At 35.8% G+C, this 25,489-nt stretch overlaps 2 protein-coding genes and 1 long non-coding RNA gene across 3 annotated transcripts; 1 reads left to right on the plus strand and 2 right to left on the minus strand.

Moving 5' to 3' along the window:
• Positions 1–14,649: 14,649 nt before the first annotated feature.
• On the minus strand, positions 14,650–15,236 carry LOC145971887 (uncharacterized). Its single transcript, XM_083099983.1, has 2 exons — positions 15,174–15,236; positions 14,650–15,120 (listed from the first exon to the last, which is right to left on the minus strand). Exons 1-2 carry the CDS (start codon positions 15,234–15,236, stop codon positions 14,650–14,652), a joined length of 534 nt encoding a protein of 177 aa, XP_082956109.1.
• Positions 15,237–19,036: 3,800 nt separating this feature from the next.
• Positions 19,037–19,699, minus strand: LOC145971888 (uncharacterized). Its single transcript, XR_014438997.1, has 3 exons — positions 19,686–19,699; positions 19,399–19,605; positions 19,037–19,110 (listed from the first exon to the last, which is right to left on the minus strand). It is a non-coding gene; the product is annotated as an uncharacterized LOC145971888 (long non-coding RNA).
• A 4,589-nt stretch (positions 19,700–24,288) lies between these two features.
• LOC145971889 (THAP domain-containing protein 1-like) lies at positions 24,289–25,175 on the plus strand. The gene is made up of 4 exons (XM_083099984.1): positions 24,289–24,559; positions 24,655–24,827; positions 24,946–25,017; positions 25,087–25,175. The coding sequence occupies exons 1-4, from the start codon at positions 24,489–24,491 to the stop codon at positions 25,173–25,175; spliced, it is 405 nt and encodes a 134-aa protein (XP_082956110.1). The 5' UTR covers positions 24,289–24,488.
• The last annotated feature ends 314 nt before the right edge of the window (positions 25,176–25,489 follow it).

Raw genomic sequence — 25,489 nt, forward strand, 5'->3', positions numbered from 1 at the left:
ATATTTTGACCTTTTATCAATTAGAAAATTGATTATATTTTATTATTTTATTATAATTTTATTTTTTATTTTTTATTTTTTATTTTTATTTATTATTTATCATTATTTTATTATTTTATTTTAATTTTATTTTTATTATTATTCATTTATTAAATTTTTTACATTTCCTTTTTAACGGAAGAGACCACCACCTTCTCGCGGTTTCCGTTGAACAACAAGATGTACGTTATACATTAATACAAAATAATAATAACAAAATACAATTCTATTAAAATAAATTTAAATATTATTTTATTACAATTATTTTTTAAAGAAATTTTTTTTTAATAAAAAAGCGTACATATTGGCCAAGAGTGGAAAAATTTAGATAAAAATATGTTAGATAAAAATTTAGATAAAAATATGTAAAATTTGTTTTTGTATATGTTATATTCTCTTTTTTAAACAACATATAAACTTTTATAAAAAAAAATCAATAGGAAAATATGTGTGATAATAAGTATCGCACATGTTGCCGTCAATTCATCAGCTCGAGATTTCATGGATCCAATGGATACAATAGACCTTCTCAAGAGAGAAAGAGATAGAAGCTAATCTATTCGTCTTTCTCTGTCAAAGGTAACCGAAGGTAACCGAAAGTAACCGAAAGTAGTCGAACGTCGAGCGTACACGGATGAGAGCTTATGCTTTAGTGCGCGAAAGTGGTGGGGATACAAATCGTGCTGCCGCTGGACGCAGCGTATGCAATCTGGTAGCCTTGACCCTGTATATAAGAATGAAGTCCCATGCAAACACATATTAAATTATATCAGTTTAAGAAGTTGAAAAAGGAAAATATTTTGGAAGTTAATAAAAAATAGAAACTTACCTATATAGTGGCACAGAAGTAGAATCTTGTACTTCTTTTGCTTTATATCTTGAGCTATTACATAATTTTACATAACAATAGCGAGCCACATTTTATTTTTTTAAAACTTATAATACTTTTTTCAACTTTTTTCACTCACTTCTTCTCTTAATTTACAGTCAGAAACACAGAACTGGTCAGAACTCAGACCATCTGATTCTTAATTATTAGTTCTTGTTTTGGTCGTTTGGTACCTGGGGGCGCTGAGATCTTGGATCGCATAGAGTTCCTCAAGTAAGGGCCCTCACACACAAAATTACATAGCTGCATATGCACAGCATAAGACCATATGGACCAATGAGCATCGAGTATTAAGTCGCTATATTGACTTACATAACATTATACTCGATGCTCATTGGTCCATATGGTCTTATGTTATGCATATGCAGCTATGCAATTTTGTGTGTGATAGCCTTAAGGGTCCTCACACACGAAATTGCATAGCTGCATATGCATAACATAAGACCATATGGACCAATGAGCATCGAGTATTATGTTATGTAAGTCAATATGGCGATTTAATACTCGATGCTCATTGGTTCATATGGTCTTATGCTATGCATAGCTGCATATGCATAACATAAGACCATATAGACCAATGAACATGAGTATTAAGTCGCCATATTGACTTACATAACATAATACTCGATGCTCATTGGTCCATATGGTCTTATGTTATGCATATGCAGCTATGCAATTTTGTGTGTGATGGCCTTTAGAGTTAGGACAACGTCCGCCACTAAATAAATATTTATATTACATTAACGTTAAAACTTGCTACTTAGAATATGTTACAGAATTTTTTATTATTTATTAACATAAATGAAATATAAATCTCTATTTAATAGAATGTACATGATAGAATAGAATGATATAAGTCTTTCAAATTGCGCGCGCTACAGTTCCCTATATTAATAGGATGGCTGCGTTCAGCAGAAAAAGCTGCTTTGCAACTGTGTAAAATTCGTGAATCTGATTGGTGTATGCTCTTAGATTCAGTCAAAATTAAGAGCATACACCAATCAGGCTCACGAATTTTACAACAGTTGCAAAGCAGCTTTTTCTGCTGAACGCAGCCATGGAATACTGAAACACCGTCACTACAACTATAACATCACGTGCGTGTAGGATCTAAGATGGCGGCGCGGCGGCATGGTGGGGGTAGTTTGGCGTCTCTCTGATACACAGACTTCTATATATACTAGACTTCTAACTCCTTATATGTAAGACGGCTTCGATTTTATGTACAAATCACAGATAGGTATATAAAGGTATTCTATTCTGCGCATGCGCTCTGCGATAACGCATGTTTATATGTATATACATACGCAAGCTAGGTTAAGTATATGATATATATCTATATCGATGGTATCTGCGCATGTGCAGAATAAGTCACGTTAGTACATAAAATGTGAGGACATTTTATATAAGCAAAATATGGGGAGTTAACAGTCTAGTTATATTAGAAGTCTGTGCTCTGATATTTAGACCTCTAGCTCACGCCTACTGTTCCCCTCTTACCGCTCGCGCCGCTCGTAACTAAGGAGCGCTCAGGAACGTGTGCGTCACAAATATAATGTGGCAATCTATCTATCTAAGTTCTCTTTATTGTAATTACGTTTCAAAACAAAAATATTTTAAATTGTTACAGAACATATACGTAATTAATAACAGAATACTTATTTTTATTATTAATAAACAATAAAGAGAACTAGATAGATTGCTACATAACATTTATGACGCGTACGTTCCTGAGCGCTCCTTAGTTACGAGCGTCCGGTGGCGCGGTCGCTAAGGCGCGAGTGGTAAGAGGAGCACAGTAGGCGTAAGCTAAGAAATCTGGCTGAAAGTTGCAAGTAAATCCCAGCACTGCCATAGATCTTTCTGTTGGAACAATGCATATTATTGGCACGTACAGATTACGCTTCTGCATTTTCCGTTGCATGGGACATTAGAAACACAACTTATGCGGATCGGAACACATACATATACATATGAACTTGTTAAAATTCGCATTAATATAAAATTTATAACTTAAAATTACAATTGTTATTTAAAATTCAAATTGTTTTTAATATTCTTATGGATCTCTGTTGAATTTTCTGCATTTTTGTCTTCTGTCTTCTTGTCTTCAACACACTCATAAATCATTCCATGCAATTAGTGCGGATAAAATAAAAATTTGCGTATAGAAATCGGCGGAACGAACGTAAAAAAAGTCGAATCAATCATGAGCGTTCCGCCAATTCCGCATTGCGCATATGTTCCGCACCATGGGATCGCGCCATAACTGTTAGCGTTTTCGACTTGTTGGGTTCAATCGCTCCGGGATAGTTTACTAAACATTATTGATCAATCACAGTCATTCTTCTGAAGAATATATAGTTACATTCTTCAAAAGAATGGCTGTGATTGGTCAATAACGTCTAGTAAACTATCCCGGAGCGATTGAACCCGACAAGTCGAAAACGCTATGGGTCAGTTTCACCATCTCCGGTTAACTTAATCGGTCGATTAAATTTGTCATCAGAATTGCCAACCACAAGACGTCAACTAATCTACTCTTGTATTTTATAATGCTTTTAATTAATTTTACATACTTATTTAATATTATATGCACGTGGCAACAACAATATTATACACTTGCACTTAACAGCTGCTAATATGTATAATAAGATGTCTATGAGTAATTAGTTTAAGTTTTGTAGTTGGCAATTCTTAAATTTAATCGGTCGATTAAATTAACCGGAGATGGTGAAACTGACCCTATGTGTTTTTTTGTTCTAATTTATCAATTTGTGATTTTATCTTGTAAATCTCTTTGATTGGTCAATCGTTGCTGGTTAGGTTACCCTAGGCACAGGTATAAGATTTGTTCTTTATTGCTGAACTTCCTGCACTAGTGTACACTAGTTGCACCGAAGCGTTCTTTATTGCGGTGCAACGTGACTCAAATTCGTTCTTTATTACAGTGCAACAAAAATCAGTGCAACTGTACTCGTTGCACTGGGTCTTGAGGACAGGCAGTGCAAGAACCGAATAAGTTAATATGACGGGAGATTTAATAATAATAATAATAATCTTATATATATTATATATATTATACAGAGCGATCTTGAAAAACGTTATGTCTTTAAAATGACGTATTCCTGACACCATTCTAAGACAATTTTTCCTTTACCAAAATTTGATTTGAAGCGTAGTTTTTGAATTATGAGCAAAAATAGTTAGTAAATCACGCGTCGGGTACAGAAGGCAGGCAGGAGCGGCGCGGCGTGCCGCGAGCGCGGGCGCAGCTGACCGCCTGACGGGTGATTATCACCGCATGAGTCGCTAACTATTTTATCTTATAACATAAAATTATGCTTTAAATAAAATTTTGGTAAAGAAGAAAATGTCTTAGAATTACGTCAGAAATACGTGTTCCTTAAAATAACGTTATTTTAATAATGAAAAGTTGTTCCGGATCGCCGGCCGTCCGACGTTGCAATCAGCTGATTGCTACACGCGATGTGTGTATGGCGGAGTGTGTGCGTAAGAGAGAGAGAGAAAGAAAGAGAGAGAGAGAGTGAGGGTAGGAGGGACAGACATTCATACACACGCACGCACTTTTTTCTCGCTCTCTTTCTCTCTTTTACGCAACACTCATACACTCTCTCATTCAGTCTCTCACTCACACTCTCTCGGTCACTCACTCACTCACTCACCTGCTTACTCACTTGCTCACTCACCTTGTAGCAGCGTAGCGAATCTTCATGCTATGTATTGTTGTTATCTGCTGCACGGTTATGATTGCTAGAGATGCGCGACACATCGAAATTTTTTCGATTATTAATCTCACACTCGATTGACACAATACAGATTACACGATAACGAGTTTACTGTTTATTCACTCACTATTGATTTATCGATACCAAAAATTACTTTCAAAGAAACGCGAATGCAAACAACACATGACTCGACGCGAAGCGACGGACCGCGGAGACTGCGCGACCACAAGAGTTATGTTGCCAGAAACGCGACACGCGACATCTAACAAACGACTTGCGCGTGGCGCGTGATTGACGCGAGATAAGACGAACGATCGGCTAAAACCTTCGCATTGCGAATGCGGTAGAAAATATGAAACGTATAATGACATACTTAAAAAATTAATTATTTATTATAAATAATAACTATTTCTAATTATAATAAATAATTATTATTTATTATAATTAGAAATAGTTATTATTTATAATAAATAATTAATTTTTTAAGTATGTCATTATACGTTTCATGTTTTCTACCGCATTCGCAATGCGAAGGTTTTAGCCGATCGTTCGTCTTATCTCGCGTCAATCACGCGCCACGCGCAAGTCGTTTGTTAGATGTCGCGTGTCGCGTTTCTGGCAACATAACTCTTGTGGTCGCGCAGTCTCCGCGGTCCGTCGCTTCGCGTCGAGTCATGTGTTGTTTGCATTCGCGTTTCTTTGAAAGTAATTTTTGGTATCGATAAATCAATAGTGAGTGAATAAACAGTAAACTCGTTATCGTGTAATCTGTATTGTGTCAATCGGGTGTGAGATTAATAATCGAAAAAATTTCGATGTGTCGCGCATCTCTAGCAATCATAATCGTGCAGCAGATAACAACAATACATAGCATGAAGATTCGCTACGCTGCTACAAGGTGAGTGAGCAAGTGAGTAAGCAGGTGAGTGAGTGAGTGAGTGACCGAGAGAGTGTGAGTGAGAGACTGAATGAGAGAGTGTATGAGTGTTGCGTAAAAGAGAGAAAGAGAGCGAGAAAAAAGTGCGTGCGTGTGTATGAATGTCTGTCCCTCCTACCCTCACTCTCTCTCTCTCTCTCTTTCTCTCTCTCTCTTACGCACACACTCCGCCATACACACATCGCGTGTAGCAATCAGCTGATTGCAACGTCGGACGGCCGGCGATCCGGAACAACTTTTCATTATTAAAATAACGTTATTTTAAGGAACACGTATTTCTGACGTAATTCTAAGACATTTTCTTCTTTACCAAAATTTTATTTAAAGCATAATTTTATGTTATAAGATAAAATAGTTAGCGACTCATGCGGTGATAATCACCCGTCGGGCGGTCAGCTGCGCCCGCGCTCGCGGCACGCCGCGCCGCTCCTGCCTACCTTCTGTACCCGACGCGTGATTTACTAACTATTTTTGCTCATAATTCAAAAACTACGCTTCAAATCAAATTTTGGTAAAGGAAAAATTGTCTTAGAATGGTGTCAGGAATACGTCATTTTAAAGACATAACGTTTTTCAGGATCGCCCTGTATAGATATTATATAGATTTAATCGTATAAATAAAAATAATCTTATAAATAGTAATAAATAGTAATCATAACCTATTATAGATATTAAAGTAATTTATAATTTATTAATATAATTTATTTTAAATATTAAAGGAAGAAAGAGAGATAGTAAATTAATATATTAAAATAACCTATGAAATATTAAAGTAAAACCCTTATTAAAATAATTAACAATTCTTTTAAAATTAAATTATAAAAAAAACGCTAAAATTGTATTTTTATAGTTAGATATAGATTTACAAGATAAAATCATATAAATTGATAGATTAGAACAAAAAAACGCAATTAATGTAATCAAATACAGATTAAATATTTAATTACATAATGTCTAATATTTTACATCTTATTGGAGATATATTTGTTTATAATGTAAACAATCTGGGCACGCCAAGTTTTCATAACTTACTTCGATTTAAAAACTGTGCGATTTAAAACTTGCGTAAAACTTCTTTTTAAATTAATAATTATATACGTTATATAAAACATGTTTTAAGAATTAAAAGAATCCTAATTCTCATTAAATATTTTAAAAATCAATTTTCTCTGAATAAATATAAAATGCGTTTTAAATTCTTAGGGAGAATTTATGTATAATATTTCTACTGTATAAAATTGATATTTTATGGCAAATATTATATCAAATTTAGAAATTGCTCTTAAGTACTTGGCTAATAGTAATTATTGATTTCATATTTAGTTTTGATATTTTTTGTAATATTTTTTTATGAAAATTATTTGTTGAAGTTTTGTTTTTTAGAAAAATGATTTTTGAGGGAAAATTACTGTAAATTATTTTTAAGAAATTTTTTTATTAAACATGCATACAAGGTAGAATATTTTTTATGTACATTTATGTATTTTTTTTACCTTTGTAAGGTTTTTTTTAGAGGGATTTCACACCTTTTTGTAAAATTTTATACCCTTTCTGTATATTATTTTTTGGGGGAAAATGTTTGCATATTATTTTTAGGGATATTTTTTTATTTTTGAAAATTATTACTGCACAGTGAATTAGTCTTTCTGTAAGTTTTATTTAAAGGCATATATTTTATATTTCTGTGGTACACCGTTTCTGAAACATTAGATGTCATCCCCAAGGGGTGGTTTTTAAAAATTGTTATTATACGCTTAATTAGTCTTTCTACAAGGCATAACTAACAGTACATATTTTATATTTTTGTGGTGCACCGTTTCTAAAATATGTAACGATGCACTCCGCGGCAAATCGCGCGGAAGTCGTCCGTGACAAATATTAGATTTCACTCCCAAGGAGTTATTTTTAAAAATTATTATTTTACGCTAAATTAGTCTTTGTAGCAACCTTAACTAACCGCACAGGTTTTATATTTTTGTGGTATACCGTTTCTAAAATATTAGATTTCACCCCTAAGGGGTGATTTTTAAAAACTATCATTATACGGTAATTAGTCTTTTTACCATTCTTATCTAACGGCACAGGTTTTATATTTTTATGATACTTCGTTTCTGAAATATTAGATTTCACCCTCAAGGGGAGGTTTCTAATAATTATTATTATACGCTAAATTAGTCTTTGTAGAAACCCAAATTAATGGCACAGGTTTTATATTTTTGTGGTATACCGTTTCTAAAATATTAAATTTCACCCCCAAGGGGTGGTTTTTAAAAATTATTATTATACGGTAGATTAATCTTTTTACCATTCTTATCTAACGGAACAGGTTTTATATTTTTATGATACTCCGTTTCTGAAATATTAGATTTCACCCCCAAGGTTGGTTTTTAAAACTTGTTATTATACGCTTAATTAGTCTTTCTACAAGTCATAACTAACAGTACAGATTTTATATTTTTATGATACTCCGTTTCTGAAATATTAGATTTCACCCTCAAGGGGTGGTTTTTAAAAATTGTTATTATACGGTAAATTAGTCTTTCTACAAGTCTTATTTAACGGTATAGATTTTATATTTTTGTGGCATACCGTTTCAGAAATATTAGATTTCACCTCTAAAGGGTGGTTTTTAAAAATTATTATTGCATGCTAAATTAGTCTTTGTAAGAAACCTTAATTAACGGCGTGAGTCCCATATTCCTGCGACGCATCATTTTCGAGATATTATTTTTCATCCTCAAAGGGTGGTTTTTGAAATTTGCTTCTATAAGGGATGGTTTTTTGAAAATTGTTACTATACGATAAATTACTTTTTTTAAATTTTATTTAACAGCAGAAGTTCCGTATTTTTACGGCTCTGTTTCTAAGATATTAAATTCCACCCCGAATGGGTAGTTTTGAAAATTATTACTGTACGATAAATTAATCTCTCACACGTACGTACACACATACATATACATATCACACGTATGCACGCATATGATTTTGTCTCTTAAAGCATTGTACATATCGAAGCAATAATCGTATACACACGCTGCGAACGCCGCTTGAGGGACAAACTCGCTTTGCGTGTGTGCGTGCGAGCATATGTACGTGAGTCTGAATCTGGAGAAAAACGAAAAATGTCACAATTCTGATATTCGATCATCATTTCTCAGGATTGACTGCACCGATTTTGTTCAAACTGGTCGCAATCGAAAGCTTATATTCACATTATATCATAAAAGTGTCGTTAGATTTTTTAATTACGGCTTTAGTTTATTAAATATCTTAACCGCTTGGTAACTACCAAGTAGTTTATCCGGAATTTCACATCAAGTAAACTTTCGGTTAAGATATTTAATAAACTAAAGGCGTAATCAAAAATCTAACGACACTTTTATTGTGTAATGTTAATATAAGCTTTCGATTGCGACCAGTTTGAATAAAATCGGTGCAATCAATCCTTATGATGATAGAATATCAGAATTGTAACATTTTTCGTTCTTCTTTTCCTTTTCCAGGTTCAGGCTTCACATACATATGCTCGCACGCATACACGCAAAGCGAGTTTGTCCCTCAAGCGGCGTTCATACCGCTGCGTATACGATTATTGCTTCGATATGTACAATGCTTTAAGAGACAAAATCATGTGCGTGCATACATGTGATATGTATATGTATGTATGTACGTACGGGTGAGAGATTAATTTATCGTACAGTAACAATTTTCAAAAACCATCCCTTATAAAAGCAAATTTCAAAAATCACCCCTTGAATATGAAAAATAATATCTCGAAAATGATGCGTCGCAGAAATATGGGACTCACGCCGTTAATTAAGGTTTCTTTTACAAAGACTAATTTACCATATAATAATAATTTTTAAAAACCACCCCTTGGGGGTGAAATCTAATATTTCTGAAACGGTGTGCCACAAAAATATAAAATCTATACCGTTAAATAAGACTTGTAGAAAGACTAATTTACCGTATAATAACAATTTTTAAAAACCACCCCTTGGGGGTGAAATCTAATATTTCAGAAACGGAGTATCATAAAAATGCAAAACCTATTCTGTTAGATAAGATTTGTAAAAAGACTAATTTACCGTATAATAACAATTTTTAAAAACCACCCTGAGGATGAAATCTCATATTTCAGAAATGGAGTATCATAAAAATATAAAATCTGTACTGTTTGTTATGACTTGTAGAAAGACTAATTAAGCGTAGAATAACAATTTTTAAAAACCATCCCTTGGGGATGAAATCTAATGTTTCAGAAACGGTGTACCGCAGAAATATAAAACATGTGCCGTTAGATAAGACTTATAGAAAGACTAATTTACTGTACAGTAACAATTTAAAAAAATAAAAAGATCCCTAAAAATAATATGCAAATATTTTCCCTCAAAAAAATAATTTGCAGAAAGGATATAAAATTTTACAAAAAGGTGTCAAATTCCTCTAAAAAAATCTTACAAAGGTAAACAAAAAGGTAAAGTTATGAAAACAAAAGGGTAAAGTTATGAAAATTTGGCGTGCCCGGATCGTAATCAAAAATACAGATTAAATATTTAATTACACAATGTCTAATATTTTACATTTTATTGGAGATATTTCTTTATAATGTAAACAATCCGGGCACGCCAAGTTTTCATAATTTACTTCGATTAAGACTGTGCGATTTAAAAACTTTGCGTAAAACTTTCTTTTTAAATTATATACATTATATAAAAAATGTTTTAAGAAATGTTTAAAGAATCCTAATTCTCATTAAATATTTTAAAAATCAATTTTCTCTAAATAAATATAAAATGCGTTTTAATTTCTTAGGGAGAATTTATATATAATATTACTACTGTATAAAATTGATATTTCATGGCAAATATTATATCAAATTTAGAAATTGCTCTTAAGTACTTGGCTAATAGTAATTATTGATCTCATATTTAGTTTTGATATTTTATTTTTTAATATTTTTTTATGAAAATTATTTGTTGAGGTTCTGTTTTTTAGAAAAATGATTTTTTGAGAGAAAATTGCTGTAAATTATTTTTAAGAAATTTTTTTATTAAACATGCATACAAAGTAGAATATTTTGTATGTACTTGGCGTATTTTTTTTACCTTTGTAAAGTTCTTTTTAGAGATGTATATACAGGGTGAGCCATTTTAATTAACGCACGCAATTATTTCGGAAACAAAGCATTTTAGAGAAAAATGTTTCAGACAAAAGTTGTTTGGTTTCGAGGGGGCCATAAGATGGTATCATTGGTTTGACCTTGAAGAGTTATTTGAAGGTCACATGAAGGTCACCTTCAATTTCTTAAATGGAACCTACTATTTGTCATTGCATATTCTTGTAGCTTATCTCGAGAGCTTTCCAAAACACTATAATTAAGTACCTTTTCGTTAAGTACTTTTTGAGTTATGAGGCTTGAAATAATTTCTTAATTTTACATAAACCGTAAAATATCTTGTAAAATATTCATTTTTCGATTATCTTACCTTAATACTTTTACGTACAAAATAATGAGAGGAATCAACTGGTGTAAAAAAAACACATAGTTGTTTTGAAGAAAAAATACATAATTTGCAATTAACAATTCCATATTTTTTCTTAAAAACAACTATGTGTTTTCTTTATCGAATATCGTGCGCGCGGGCTGTCGTGTGGTAGGCGCCCAGTGCGTTCGGCCGTAACGCTTTTGTGGCGTATGGCAAAACACCACAAGACCCTCCTGGTTGTATTAAGGTCCTTATGATGTTGGTGCGAATCGGACTGGTTGCCGCACCGCTCGTCCGGATCTTGTAGTTGTTCCTTCGCTGTTTCTCCCGTCTGTCTCCTTTGCTGGTTCTTCATTGATTATGTAGGCTGGTTTTAATCGATCTGCTGCGACATTGACTTTTTTTCCTCTAATCCTCAGTTTGAAGGCTTTGTTTCCCCTGCTGATGACTTCGAATGGTCCGTCATATGGTGGATAGAGTGCTCCGCTGGGTGCGTCGTGTCTGACGAATACATGCGTTGTTGTGTTCATGTCCTTGAACACGAAGGTAGCCTTTGTCCATGGCGCTTAATAGCTGGTCGGAGTTTCTGCATCGCCTTCTTTAAGTTGGTTAGGAAATCGTAGTCCTGTCCCTTCTCTTGTGGCCTTTGGTCGTCTAGGAATTGTCCAGGTAATCGGATTGGTTCCCCGTAGACCATTTCTGCTGGTGTGGACTTGATGTCTTCTTTCCATGTTGCTCTGATTCCTAGTAGAATGATGGGTAAGACTTTAGTCCATGCTTCAGTTTGATGTGCCTTGATTGCCGCCTTTAGCTGTCGATGGAAGCGTTCCACCATTCCGTTTGCTTCCGGGTAATATGCGGTAGTACGGATGTGTTTAGTCCCCGTGAATTTTGTTAGGCTCCTGAAGAGTTCGGCTTCGAACTGTCGACCATGGTCTGTTGTGATTCGAGCTGGTGTACCGAATCGAGCTATCCATCCGGAAAATATGTTTCTTGCAATAGTTTCCGCTGTGATATCCGGAATAGGGATAACTTCTGTCCAGCGCGTGAATCTATCCACCATCGTGAGGCAATATCTATAATCCTCCGATGTTGGTAGTGGTCCTACGATGTCTGCGTGTACGTGTTGGAATCGCTGCGTAGGATGGATGAATGCTCCAGTCGGTGTGATATTATGCCGTGTCACTTTTGCTTTTTGGCAAGGAATGCATGCTCGTGCCCATTGCATACAGTCTCGCTGCATGCCTGGCCAGACGAAGCGTTGCCCGACAAGCTTAGCGCTTGCTTTGATGCCAGGGTGTGCCATTCCGTGCAAGGATTGGAATGCTTGCCTTCTCATGCTTGCTGGTACATATGGTCGCGGTATTGGAGTACTTGTATCGCACAGTATTTTCTGCGTTGATCCCGCGGGATCTGCATGTGCGTCAACTTCAACTTCCCTGGATCTTGTTGTAGCTCCTGTAATTCCTGATCTGTCTGTTGTTGTTGTGCCAATGTTTCTAGATCTATTGCTTGTTGCACAGTCTCTACTCGTGATAATGCGTCAGCTACGATGTTACTTTTGCCCTCTATGTGTTGAATGTCAGTCGTGAATTGGCTGATGTATTCCAAGTGTCTGGCTTGTCGTGGTGAGCTGTGTAGTGGATCCTGCCTGAATGCATATATGAGTGGCTTGTGATCCATATATTCGGTAAATGTGCGTCCTTCCAACATATGTCTGTAATGTCGGATTGCCATGTAAACTGCCAGAAGTTCTCGATCGTAGGGGCTGTATTTCGTTTGTGCGTTATTTAATTTCTTGCTCAAAAAAGCTAACGGTGCCAGCCTTCCTCTGTGTACTGTTGTATGACCGCTCCTATCGCTGTTGATGATGCGTCGGTGGTTACAGCTAACTTCGCTGCTGGATCAGGATGTGCCAGAAGTGTTGCCCTTGCTAATCCTTTGCTCTTTTCGAAGGCTGTGTCCATTTCTGCTGTCCATTGGATGGGTGTTTTCCCTTTTGTCTTGGGACCTTTTAAGGCTCCGTTGAGAGCTGCTTGGTCCTTTGCTGTCTCCGGTATGAATCTTCTATAAAAATTGATTGTTCCCAGAAACTGCCTCAGCTGCTTTGCGTTCGTCGGCTTTGGGAAGTTTTGTATAGCTTCTATATTTGCTGGAAGTGGTCGCGTTCCTTCTGCTGACACTAGGTAGCCTAGGAATTGTACTTCCTTCTGTCCTAGGACACATTTTGCTGGGTTGATTCTCACACCATATTCGCTCAGTCTAGTGAATAGCTGCCGTAGATGTGTTCGGTGTTGCTCCTCTGAGGTTGATACCACGAGTATGTCGTCTATGTAGGCGTAGCAGAAATCCAGCTCGTGGATTACTTCGTTTATGAAGCGCTGGAATGTTTGTGCTGCATTTCGTAGGCCGAATGGCATGTAGCAAAACTCGAAGAGTCCGAATGGTGTTGTAATCGCCGTCTTCGGAATATCTTCTTTCTTCACCGGTATCTGGTTATATGCTCGCACCAGATCGATCGTAGAGAAGATGTTCTTCTGGTGGAGCGTCTACGAGAAGTCCTCAATATGCGGGATCGGATAGCGGTCAGGTATTGTCCGTGCATTAAGTCTTCTGTAATCACCTGTAATGGTCGCCATGCTTTTTCTCCTTTCGGGACCATGTGCAGAGGCGATGACCATGGGCTCTTTGATGGGCGAATGATGCCCTCCTGTAGAAGTAGATCAAATTCTGCACGTGCTGCCTTAAGCCTATCTGGTGCCAATCTGCGAGGCTTACTGGCCTCCGGTTGTCCAGGCGTTGTTTGAATATGATGCTGTGTTGTGTGTTTTGCATCTTCTGCCGTTTTTCCAGGTTGAATTATATCTGGGAATTCCATGATTATTTTATAGAATCCCGTAGCTTCCAATATTGACTTGACTGAGGTTGCTTGACGATAGCATCTGCTACCGGTTGCTAAGAGTCCAGTTTGAACATCTCTCAGCTTTGCTCTCTTCATGTCAGGCATCAGATCGTAGTGCGCTAGGAAGTCCGAACCGATGATTGGTTGTCCTACATTAGTCACCACGAATCGCCAGGGAAATGCTCGTCTTAGCCCTAGATCCGGTTGCAGCGTGACGAAGCCATACGTTGTAATTCTGGAGCCGTTGGCTGCATACAACTCGTATGGTTCGGGTCTCTGCCTGTTCCGCATCATTGTGTGTGGAAAGACGCTGACGTCCGAGCCAGTATCCACTAGGTATTTGATTCTGGAGCGACGATCGGTTACGTAAAGACGGCATGGTCCTGGGCTGCTATCACTGGCCGTCCTCAATGATTGCCCGTCTCGTTTCCCTTGAAGGCGCATGGCTGTGTGCATTTTCGAGCTTCTGCGCCGAATCGTCGGTGGTAGAAGCATATGCCTTCCTTCGTAGGTATTTTGCTCCTTGTTCTGCCTCTTGATCGACTCCTTGCTCGATCTCGACCTCGTTGGAATCCCTTGGCCATCTTTGACATCTGTTGTGTGAGGGTGGCCACTTGCTTGGTTAATGCCTCCATTTGCACTACTCAAGTGTTTTGTGGTCCTCCATCTGCTGCTGTTTGCTCCGTGACCAACACCAGGGCTCGGCTGTTCACCTCATGTATGCGATCAGCCTGTTCAGCCACGTCTTGTAGCTTGTCATCCTTCCGTGTTGCCAGGATAGCCTGCGTAGTTGATGGTAGTCGTCCCAACCAGAGTGTCTTCAACAGCTCGGGTGTTACCGCTGTTCTGGCCAGAGTGCTTAGGTACCGTAAAAACTGCGAAGGTTTTCTGTCTCCAAGCTCCTCTCTTTCGAGTAGTTGTCGGATCCGCTGCTCTTGAGTGTTTGTCAGACGCTGGATGAGCGCGCTCTTTATAGTGGCATATTTGTTTGTGGAGGGGGGACGTGTGATGACGTCCTTTACTTCTCTTGCTTGCTTTGGCTCTAGCTTGGATATCACGTAGCTGTACTTGGTGTCGTCATCGCTGTTTCCTCCGAGAGTGAATTGCCCTTCTATCTGTGCGAACCATATAGTTCTGGGTCTTCAGGCCAGAAGGCGAGAATTCGTACAGCGACTCTGCCGACGCTTGTCTCCTCCTCGTCGAGCATAATCGTGCTGTCCTTTTTCGGCATCGTCGGTTGGTCACCACTCTAGGTATGTCCGCTCTAGGAATTATGTCCTAGTTTTTCTCTCGCTCGCTGTTTCGCGTGTTCTCTGTTTTTCGCTCGCTGAGGATCAGGCTGAGTGTAGGTTGTGATGCTGACTCTCTTGATATAATATAATGATAGTTTATTATTACTACTATGTACAAGTGTTATATACAAGTGGTCCTGAAAAGGACCGATTAGGGTGCAGTCCCATTAAGCACGGAATGACGGATCGGATTTCTCACTAGAATTGAGCGATCCGTTCCAGTTCCGTTCCGTAAAAATTTCCTCTACCAGTCCCATGTAGCAAAAACGGAACGGAATGTCACATTGGTCGCAAGTTAATGTGCTTAATTCGTTGATATTTCGTTATTTTGTGTGTGTGTGATGCGACTGAAGCAATAATATACATAATTTGTGTAATTATTTTGCCAATAACATAGTTATAAGTACTCTGAAATACTGAATTGTAAGAGTGAAATATATTTTGTAACCAAGATTACCAGGATTTCCGTTCCGTTTTTGCTACATGGGATTGGTAGAGAAACTTTTTTCGGAACGGAACAGACATGTGTGGTTGAGTTGGGAGAGAAAGTGTGAAAAAAACGTAAACAAAGTGTGAAAAAAACGTAAATACTTTGTAATATTGTACAGTTTTAACTTTAAGCGTGTGAAAATAATATTTTGAAACACATAACGAGATGGATGAAAAAACAGTTTTACTAGTTATGTTAAAAATACTGCGAACGGCGAATAATTTGCCAACTTGGCATGCTGTATCAGTGTTCGAGAGAGTGCGAAAGCTGTATTTAGGTTACATCGTTTTATTGCAAAAGCAGGAAAATATAAGAAAAAAACGGAAATTCTGGGTACGGCCAATGTTCACGCACATAATGAGGCATTTACAAGGTGCAAGTGACAATTTAGTCGTCGAAATGCAAATAACCGATCGTGAAAAGTTCTTCAATTACTTCAGAATGACTCCGGAAATATTTGAAGAACTGCTAACGTTAGTTGGACGACGGATTCAGAAAAAAGAAGTTTGTCGAATCCCAATATCACCTCGTATAAGATTGCAGCTGACTTTGCGCTGGTTAGCATCCGGTGATAGTTTAGCATCTCATTCGTATGCATTTCGTATTGCATCCAATACAGCATCCAAAATTGTAAGGGAGACTTGCACTGCATTGTGGGAGGTTTTGAAGGATAAAGTTTTTCTGCAATTCCACCGTTGAAAATTGGCAACAGGTTGCTGACAAATTTCAGGAAATCTGTCAATTTCCAAACTGCATTGGATCTATAGATGGGAAGCACATTATCGTTCAGGTATGTATCTATAATACAACCATTTTTTGTACATTTTTTAATAAATCTGACATTATTGTATTTTGTTAATTGTAGGCACCACCGAATAGGCTCCTCCTACTACAATTACAAAGGTAACCACAGCATCAATCTACTTGCTATGAGTGATGCAAATTGTTGCTTCAGCATCGTGGACATCGGAGCAGAAGGGAGGCGTAGTGATGCCGGTGTATTCGCTAGCAGTGACCTTGCTCGTCTATTGCGTACGAATTCACTTCAACTACCTCCGGACAGGCATTTGGATAGTAGCGGATTCAAATTTCCATATGTTCTAGTAGGGGACGAAGCATTTCCACTAACATCTTATATGATGCGACCATACCCTCGAAGTGGGAATTTAACTGTTACGAAAAAAATCTTTAATTATAGATTAAATCGGGCGCGAAGAACTGTAGAATATTCATTTGGGATACTAGTGGCAAGGTGGCGAATTTTTCGTCGGCCAATTATCGCTCACGTTTCAACGGCTAAAATAGCTGTTCAAGCTGCAACGGCTGTACATAATTTTATAATGAAACGCGAACTTCAATTGGAGCCAACAGAAAGAACTTATTCTGTTTTAAGTCACAATGATCGAAATGTAACGTCGACTGGAATTGAAAATATACGTAATTACAGTGTGCGAAGAAACGTTGAGGCTATACGAATTAGAGATTCCTTTGCTACGTATTTTGAAACTTCGAACCCACTTGATTGGCAATGGAGAAAAGCTCTAAACAATGAGTATTAAATTTCTATCATGTAGTATATATATATTATTTTTTTATATTCTCTATCATGTATGTATTATTTATTATAAGATAATAAAGAAATTCTTTTTCTTCTAAGAATTAAATAAATAGAAGATTGTATACTTCAATGAACTTTACATACACATATATGTAACAACAAAATATTCATTTCTTTCAGACCCAAATATTTATCAGGTTTAATTGAAATAGAAATAAATGTTTTTTATGTTATATAAATAAATGTTTTATTTATTTATTATGTAATGTTAATTGGTATAAAATAATTATAATTAGTATAAAATAAAGCTAAGAAATATTAAATAAAGATAACGATAATGGCTGCTTAATACAAAATATTTATCGTCTTTGAAGTTTCGCCTCCGCCATTTCTTCGTCTTCTGCCCTGTGAACGAGATTAAGCAACTCTACTTGTATTTGCCTTCTTCGGAGGTAGTTCAACCTACACAGGATATCTGCTCCAGGAAACTGTCCACTGCATCCTTCTTTGGCACATTTTCGCCAAGTAATTGTTGCAATATATTGGTATGCAGTGCCTGCACATCGAGCTCATACTGTTTTCCTGTAACACAAAATACATTCAATACTCATTAGTAATGAACTTTCTTACATTTTTATGTATTGTTAAACAAAGCTTATTACCATGAAAAAACACAATTATAATAAAAATAAAAAATAGTATAAATATAAATTGCACAATAAAAAGATCAATTTCAGACTATTACAAAAATGCGACAAATTTCTACAAAGAATCAGTACAATATAACAATTTATTAAGTATTATGAAAAATATAAAGATTATCAATTAATTATGAAAATCTATATGTGTCGATTATCAATTATTCAAAATTAACTTGCCTTTTCGTTTTTTCTGCAATCATCTGAACTTCCTTCAGGAATATCTGGCGTGCTACAACTTCTTGGAGAAGTTACATTAGGTTCTTGGAATTCCGAATTGTTCAGGCTCAGTGCACTATCTTCGTCCTGATGTATATTCTGTGGTAGAGAGCTCGTTGTACTAAAATTGAACAACAAAAATATGTAAGAAAAATTTTACATTTTTCATATTTTAAATCCTATATATATATAACTCAAGTTGTTACGTACGGAATTTCTTGTGCAGCCTCGTCTAGAAATTGCATCCTTGATTAGAAGCGGAATGTACTTTTCTGCGGATGCCCCGCTTCCGCACCCGATCCACTACGTACGTAATCTTTCATTTTTTTACGAGCTTTTGAATAGCAGTCCCTCAGGTACGTCCATCGAGATTTCAGCCACGCTACGTCCTTAAAACCTGAAAATCCCTAGTTCAAATTACGAATTCAGCTCGTTTATGCCTGCGTTCGTTTTTTATTAGCACTGAGCTATATACTATACTGGAGAGCTCACTCCATGTAAAACAGGCAGTCAGGCGAAATCGTCTTTTAGAAAGAGATAGGTATATTTGGGACCATCTTTGTCCTTTTCTAAACCTTGATTCAGACAAGAATAGAGATGGTCCCAAACATACCTATCTCTTTCTAAAAGACGATTTCGCCTGACCGCTTTGTTACATAGAGTGAGTTCTCCAGTATAGTATACATCTCAATGTTTACTGGTAACTGAAAATCTATAATATATGTAACGTGAACTAGAGATTTCCAATACTGGCAGTAAAAAACGAACGCGGATTCAAATTTCCATATGTTCTAGTAGCGGATTCAAATTTCCATATGTTCTGGGACCATCTTTGTCCTTTTCTAAACCTTGATTCAGACAAGAATAGAGATGGTCCCAAACATACCTATCTCTTTCTAAAAGACGATTTCGCCTGACCGCTTTGTTACATAGAGTGAGTTCTCCAGTATAGTATACATCTCAATGTTTACTGGTAACTGAAAATCTATAATATATGTAACGTGAACTAGAGATTTCCAATACTGGCAGTAAAAAACGAACGCAAGCTATATGAATACGAATGTACATTAGCCCACTTGCGAGTTCAGATTAAATATACATTCATGAATACATAAAACAAAGTAATTATATATTACCAAGATTATTAAAAACTTCATCCCACAATTCTCCTCGTATAGAGGGGCTTCGCCTTTGAACTGGCAACTTTTGATTCCATAGACCTGGTCTCTGCTCTACGGCATCGATGAGCATCTCGTCCATGATGTCTGCTGAGTACGAAGTAGACTCATTGCTACTCTCTGATGGTTCGTCTCTCTGCGTACTTTTTTCTACTTCCTTCACTGCTGTTTATACATAAATGAGTTAAATATGTTTAATATTTGCAGATAAATGTTAAAAAATATTTGCTTGCAAATAAAATTACTCATTGTAGCACGCCCCTTCTCATCGACAACGAGAACATGGATACATTCATCATAGTTTTTGAAGCAGTCATGGGATACAATGTCCCCACAAGACCCACATATTATCCACCCACAGTAACCGCATTTTACAGCCTGCAAATATGAACACATGTAATATAAATCGCATAATATTTATGGGGTTCGATTCTTGAATTCATTTACTAGAGAAACGTATGTGCAAATTCGGCTTTTACAGAAAAGTTGCAAGTTGCTTAGCTGAAAGTCATGCAATAGTCAATCAATTTGCAATTTTTCTGTAAGAGCCGAATTTGCGTATACGTTTCTCTACGAATAAATTCAAGAATCGAGTCCCCAGTATGTATTGAAAAAATCTATGTGCTGAAAACCATGCAATAAAAACCATATAAAAAATGTGATGAAACCACATTGTAAACAAAATCGACATATATATATATTCAAATAAGTTCAATAATATAGAAGAAATATTATTGCTACTATGTGGTTTGTCGACGTGGTTTTCCATATACATTTTTTCAAAAAAGGTGTAATTTCAGGTGTTCTTTGATAAACAAACAAAACTAATCATATAACTTATACGCGAACATATAATTCTGTGATGTTCTGAATAATAATTAAAGAATATGATAAACAATGTCTATTTAATATCTTATTATTATTAATATCTTATATACATATATTCTTATTATTATTACCGGCCCTTTTTTATTATTGTTGGTACTCATCTCGAATTTCAGCTTGTTACGTGCGAGATTGTGACAATTGACAATAACACAATGACATTTTTAAAGTGCGGTATTTACCCGATCCGTCCGGAATTGAGGAGATATACGCGTTCCGATCGGAAGGAACAGCAGGAACAAGAATTCACTACAATTCCCTAGCAGAATCCGATCCGTCATTCCGATCCGTGCTTAATGGGACTGCATCCTTAGTGAGGTAGCCGTTCCCGGTATGTGATTGGCGGGAACGTCTTGGTTATTTTCAGTGATCCTAGGCAGTTGTTGTTCAGGTCCGCCGGTGGAGTCTCTGTCTGTGTTGCGATAGACGTGGAGTTGGTCTCCCAGTCGCTGTCAGACTGAACCGCTTGCTCCTGGGTAGCTGGCTGCGCCTGTATGCCTCGGTGGACCAGCGTGCGTACAGTTTGCACGCCTATCTCTCTCTGCTGCCGAGGTGATGGAGGCAGAGGTGAGAGCAACGCTGGATAGCTCCCAGTGACTGTTGGCGATGTGTAGCGGCGTACTCGAATATCCCACTGGTGGAGTAAACACCTTGATGGCCTGGTAAGATTTGGAGGGTCCAGCTCCAGTGGGATGAGCTTCCACGGTAGCAGCTGCCAGGTGACTCGCTTCTTCGGAAGCTCGTACTCCTCACACGGCTGCTTCGCTGGCCCGGGTGATCGGGGCGAGATTAGCGGCCGTGGAATGTAGCTTCGCCTCGGCGGAATCCTTCCAGGAGCGTGGAGGCTCCTGCCAGAAAAAGCTTGCCGAAATACGGCTTCGGTTTGTGCGTTACTAAGCGCTGAGGCTCTACAAAAGGTAGAATTTACGACCGTGTATAAAGCGTTCTCACTTTGTACTGAGTCATGACTGGATTTTCCTTTGCGTCGCCCGGCCTTATATACCCAGTCTGCCGGGCTTCACTTATGCGAAAAGGTTCGCCTTCGTTGCCATCTGTCGGCCGGCCGGTGATTCAGCTCGGGGGAATCCCCTTAACGTTCGCGCTACCGTGCGCGTATCGTGCGCGCGGGCTGCCGTGCGGTAAGTTCTCAGTGCGTTCGGCCGTAACGCTTTTGTGGCGTATGGCAAAACGCCACACGTATATACACACAAAATTGACAAAAAAAGTATACAGGGTGTCCCATTTTAATGTCCCACCCCAAATAACTTTCTTATTTTTAATTTTAGAAAAAGATGTTTCAGACAAAAGTTGTATGGTTTCAAGGGGGACATAAGGTGGTGTCATTAGTTTGACCTTGAATAGTTGCTTTAACGTCACGTAAAGGTCACCTTCAATTTTTTAAATGAAACCCCTTACTTTCTATTGCATATTCTTGTAGCTTATTTCGAGAGCTTTCCAAAACACTATAATTAAGTTAGTTTTCATTAAGTACTTTCCGAGTTATGAGGCTTGAAATCATTTCTTAATTTTACATAAACCATAAAATATCTAGTAAAATATTTATTTTTCGATTACCTTATCTTAATACTTTTATGTACAAAATAATGAGAGGAATCAATTGGTGTAAAGAAAACACATAATTGTTTCGAAAGAAAAATGTAATTTGCAATTAACAATTACATTTTTTTTTTCGAAACAATTATGTGTTTTCTTTACACCAATTGATTTCTCTCATTATTTTGTACATAAAAGTATTATGGTAAGATAATCGAAAAAAGAATATTTTACAAGATATTTTACGGTTTATGTAAAATTAAGAAATGATTTCAAGCCTCATAACTTGGAAAGTACTTAATAAAAACTAACTTAATTATAGTGTTTTGGAAAGCTCTCGAGATGAGCTGCAAGAATATGTAATAAAAAGTAGGCGATTCCATTTAAAAAATTGAAAGTGGCCTTCACGTGACCTTCAAGTAACTATTCAAGGTCAAACTAATGACACCACCTTATGTCCCCCTTGAAATCATACAACTTTTGTCTGAAACATCTTTTTCTAAAATTAAAAATAAGAAAGTTATTTGGGGTGGGACATTAAAATGGGACACTCTGTATATGTATATAATCAAATATTTAAACTGTATAATATGAATGTTATAATTTTTATACGACTTACTCAGAATAAGCTTCGAAATAACTCACACGGAAAAATTTATCCAATAGATATCTAATAAATGTCTAAATGTCTATATGAGGTCCATATCCTCTATAGATAACTAGTAGATGTATATATATCATCCACATATCTGCATTCACACAAAAAATACGGACCACTAAATTTTAATACAATTTTTTAACATTTTTTAATAACAATAAATGATCGAAAAATCATCGTATTAAGATGAAACAAAACTCAAATTAAAGCCTGAACATTTCTTTTAAAAAGCAAAAACACAAATTTGAGTTGCAAAAAATATTTTACAAAAAATACTTTAAAATGACGGACGTTGAAGATAGACTTTGAGAAATGAGAAACAAATTTTTTTTTAACTGGTACAAAGTTTTAGAAAAATTTTTGTTTCCTGGTACAAAAATTTATGGGTTTTTAAGCTCATTTATTTCCTAATAAATTCATATTTTAATCAATTTTCTATGATCTTTTTTGATAAAGTTATATCGTTTTGAGGAAAGATTTGAATCTGACCGTCTATCTCTATGAAGCATCTTGGATCGAGTTACACTTTAATTTCTTCGAAAAAAGTTTCCCATGATAATTTGTTTCTGAATTGCAGATTTTACAAGGACAGTTTCATTTTGTAACATTTTCTTCAAAACGGTGTAACTTTATCAAAAAAGATAGAAAATTTATTAAAATATAGATTTGTTAAGAAATAAATAAGCTTAAAAACATTCTTGCACCAAGGAGCCGATTTTCCTGAGCAATGCAGCAGTTTAAAAAAAATTTGTTTTTTATTTTTCTCAAAATCTATCTTCAACATTCGCCATTTTGTAAAACATTTTTTGTAACTCAAATTTGGTTTTTTTAATTTTTAAGAGAACTGTATAATTTGAGCTTTATTTCATATCAATACGGTGATTCTTTGTTGATTTGTTGTCATTAAAAGATGTTAAAATATTTTGCTAAAATTTAGTAGTCCGTTTTTTTGAGTGTGAGTGTATATCCACCAAGTAGCTACCAAAGATATCCAATGGATATTCATATATTTCCACGAGTTTCACGCCTTGCCGCTAGGTGGCAAAAAGGAAAACGCCTAACCCGAAAGTAAGATCCATCTGACAGTATATAAAGTCGCGGCACTGTTCCCAAGAGTCATAGCTTATCGGTCAAAGAGCGCATTAGCTCGAAGACTGTTATAGCCGTATCTCTTCTTTTTGTGAGAGGAGCCCCAGAGCTCCAAAAATTAACCGCAGACGGTTAATTTTTTTTTATGGCGAATTCCGTCATATATGTATCATAGAAGATAGAATAAATATCCATGCAAAAATAAATATCAATACATAATAGTAAATGTATCTATATTAATAATAAATGTATCTATATAAATATCCACTGAATGTTGTACGAATATCTACAGGATATTGATTTACATATCCTGTAGATATCTATGAAACTTCGAATTGCGGACATTTAGATATCTATAGCATCTCTACCCTGATAGCAAAATGTTAGCAGATTGGCAATAGATTGGCAGCAAATTCGATCAGAATCCCACACCAGAACCGTAGCCATTTGTGTCCGCATTAAGCTTTTGTTTTGGTGACAGAGTCTGTAAGGCCCATTCTACAATGAGTCATTAATCGTTAGTCGTAAGCAAATTGACCAATTACACTCGATTATTTCGAAAATAATCGACTATGATTGGTCAATTTGCTTAAGACTAATGACTCATTGTAGAATGGCTCTAAAATATAACTTGACAACAGATTGTCGGCAGAACCCACAGACTTCTATCTTCTATATACTAGACTGCGTACATCCTATATATTTAGCCTTATGACGTGTACCCTGAAAATGTTGACACACAGCGCATGCGCGAAATAGAGGACCGAAGAATGCAAAGAATTTTGTTTACATTTTGCGTTGCCATTTGGGCTTCGAAGTTACAAGAGGTTAAGTTGTAAATATTTTAATATTTTTAACAAAAATGCCGGCAAGGTGTGTGGTAGAAAAGTGTGAAAGTAGAAAAGTTAAAAACTGTGGGATATCTTTCTTCAAGTGAGTATATATGCAGAATATGTATATATATTGTAATGTATTACATAAAAAACAAAATAATTTATGCGTACATAAAATATTCCAATATTTTAAAGATTTCCATTGAGTAATCCCGATTTATTATCAAAATGGACTGCAGCCATTATTAGAATATTTTGGATACCAACTACATTCTGCGAAATTTGTGAATTACATTTCAAAGAAAACTATTTTTCTGGAACTAAAAGAAAAAGGTTAAAACCTAATGCTGTACCTACAGAAAACTTGAGTAAATATATGTATATTGATAATAAATACATACTTATTTTTAATGATTTTTGTTAATATTGAACTGAACTTGATCTAATAATATAAATAATAATGTAACAAAATATTTGTCCTTATAGATATACTTATACAAAGCGAGGTACCGTCAACCAGTGGCAATGACATACAAATTGAATTTGGTCCCAGCGAAGGTATATGAATATTTCTTTATCTGCAATATTTATAAAAACTTCAAACTAATAGAGTATTTCTTTTTACAGAAATAATTACAGGAAGTCAAGCACCTTCGATCATTGAAAGTGACATGCAAATTGACAATGTGTTTGCTCCCAGCGAAGGTATGTATTGATAATGCCTGATAAACTATAATTTTTATCAAACAAATCTTAATAAATAAACATTATTTTTGTGTTGATTTTTTTAATCAAATGTTCTCGTTTCAAATATTTAATTTGTTTTTTGTTTTCATATTCTAATTCAAATTTTTTATATCTCATTTATATATATTTTTGTTGGGAAGAAGGTAAAATAAATATGTTAAAATTTTTATATTTATAAGAATTTATTAACTTTTTATATAATTTGTATTACGGTTTATACATTAAAAATTAATTATTTTATATATTATTGATTTTGTTTAATTATATTTTTTTGATATAATTA

Source organism: Camponotus vicinus, unplaced genomic scaffold, assembly GCF_025532165.1.
Source record: "Camponotus vicinus isolate PSW18456_S1 unplaced genomic scaffold, iyCamVici1.0 SCAF_5, whole genome shotgun sequence".
In the NCBI taxonomy this organism is placed as follows: Eukaryota; Metazoa; Arthropoda; class Insecta; order Hymenoptera; family Formicidae; genus Camponotus; species Camponotus vicinus.

What these genes read in the sequence shown, in the direction of transcription:
- LOC145971887 (XM_083099983.1), bottom strand. Translation starts at nt 15,236, where the DNA reads ATGCCGAAAAAGGACAGCACGATTATGCTCGACGAGGAGGAGACAAGC. An exon ending in CAAGCGTCGGCAGAGTCGCT is followed by an intron (nt 15,121 to 15,173) that starts GTACGAATTCTC and finishes TGGTTCGCACAG; the next exon opens with ATAGAAGGGCAATTCACTCT.
- LOC145971889 (XM_083099984.1), top strand. Translation starts at nt 24,489, where the DNA reads ATGCCGGCAAGGTGTGTGGTAGAAAAGTGTGAAAGTAGAAAAGTTAAA. An exon ending in TGTGGGATATCTTTCTTCAA is followed by an intron (nt 24,560 to 24,654) that starts GTGAGTATATAT and finishes AATATTTTAAAG; the next exon opens with ATTTCCATTGAGTAATCCCG. An exon ending in TGAATTTGGTCCCAGCGAAG is followed by an intron (nt 25,018 to 25,086) that starts GTATATGAATAT and finishes TTCTTTTTACAG; the next exon opens with AAATAATTACAGGAAGTCAA.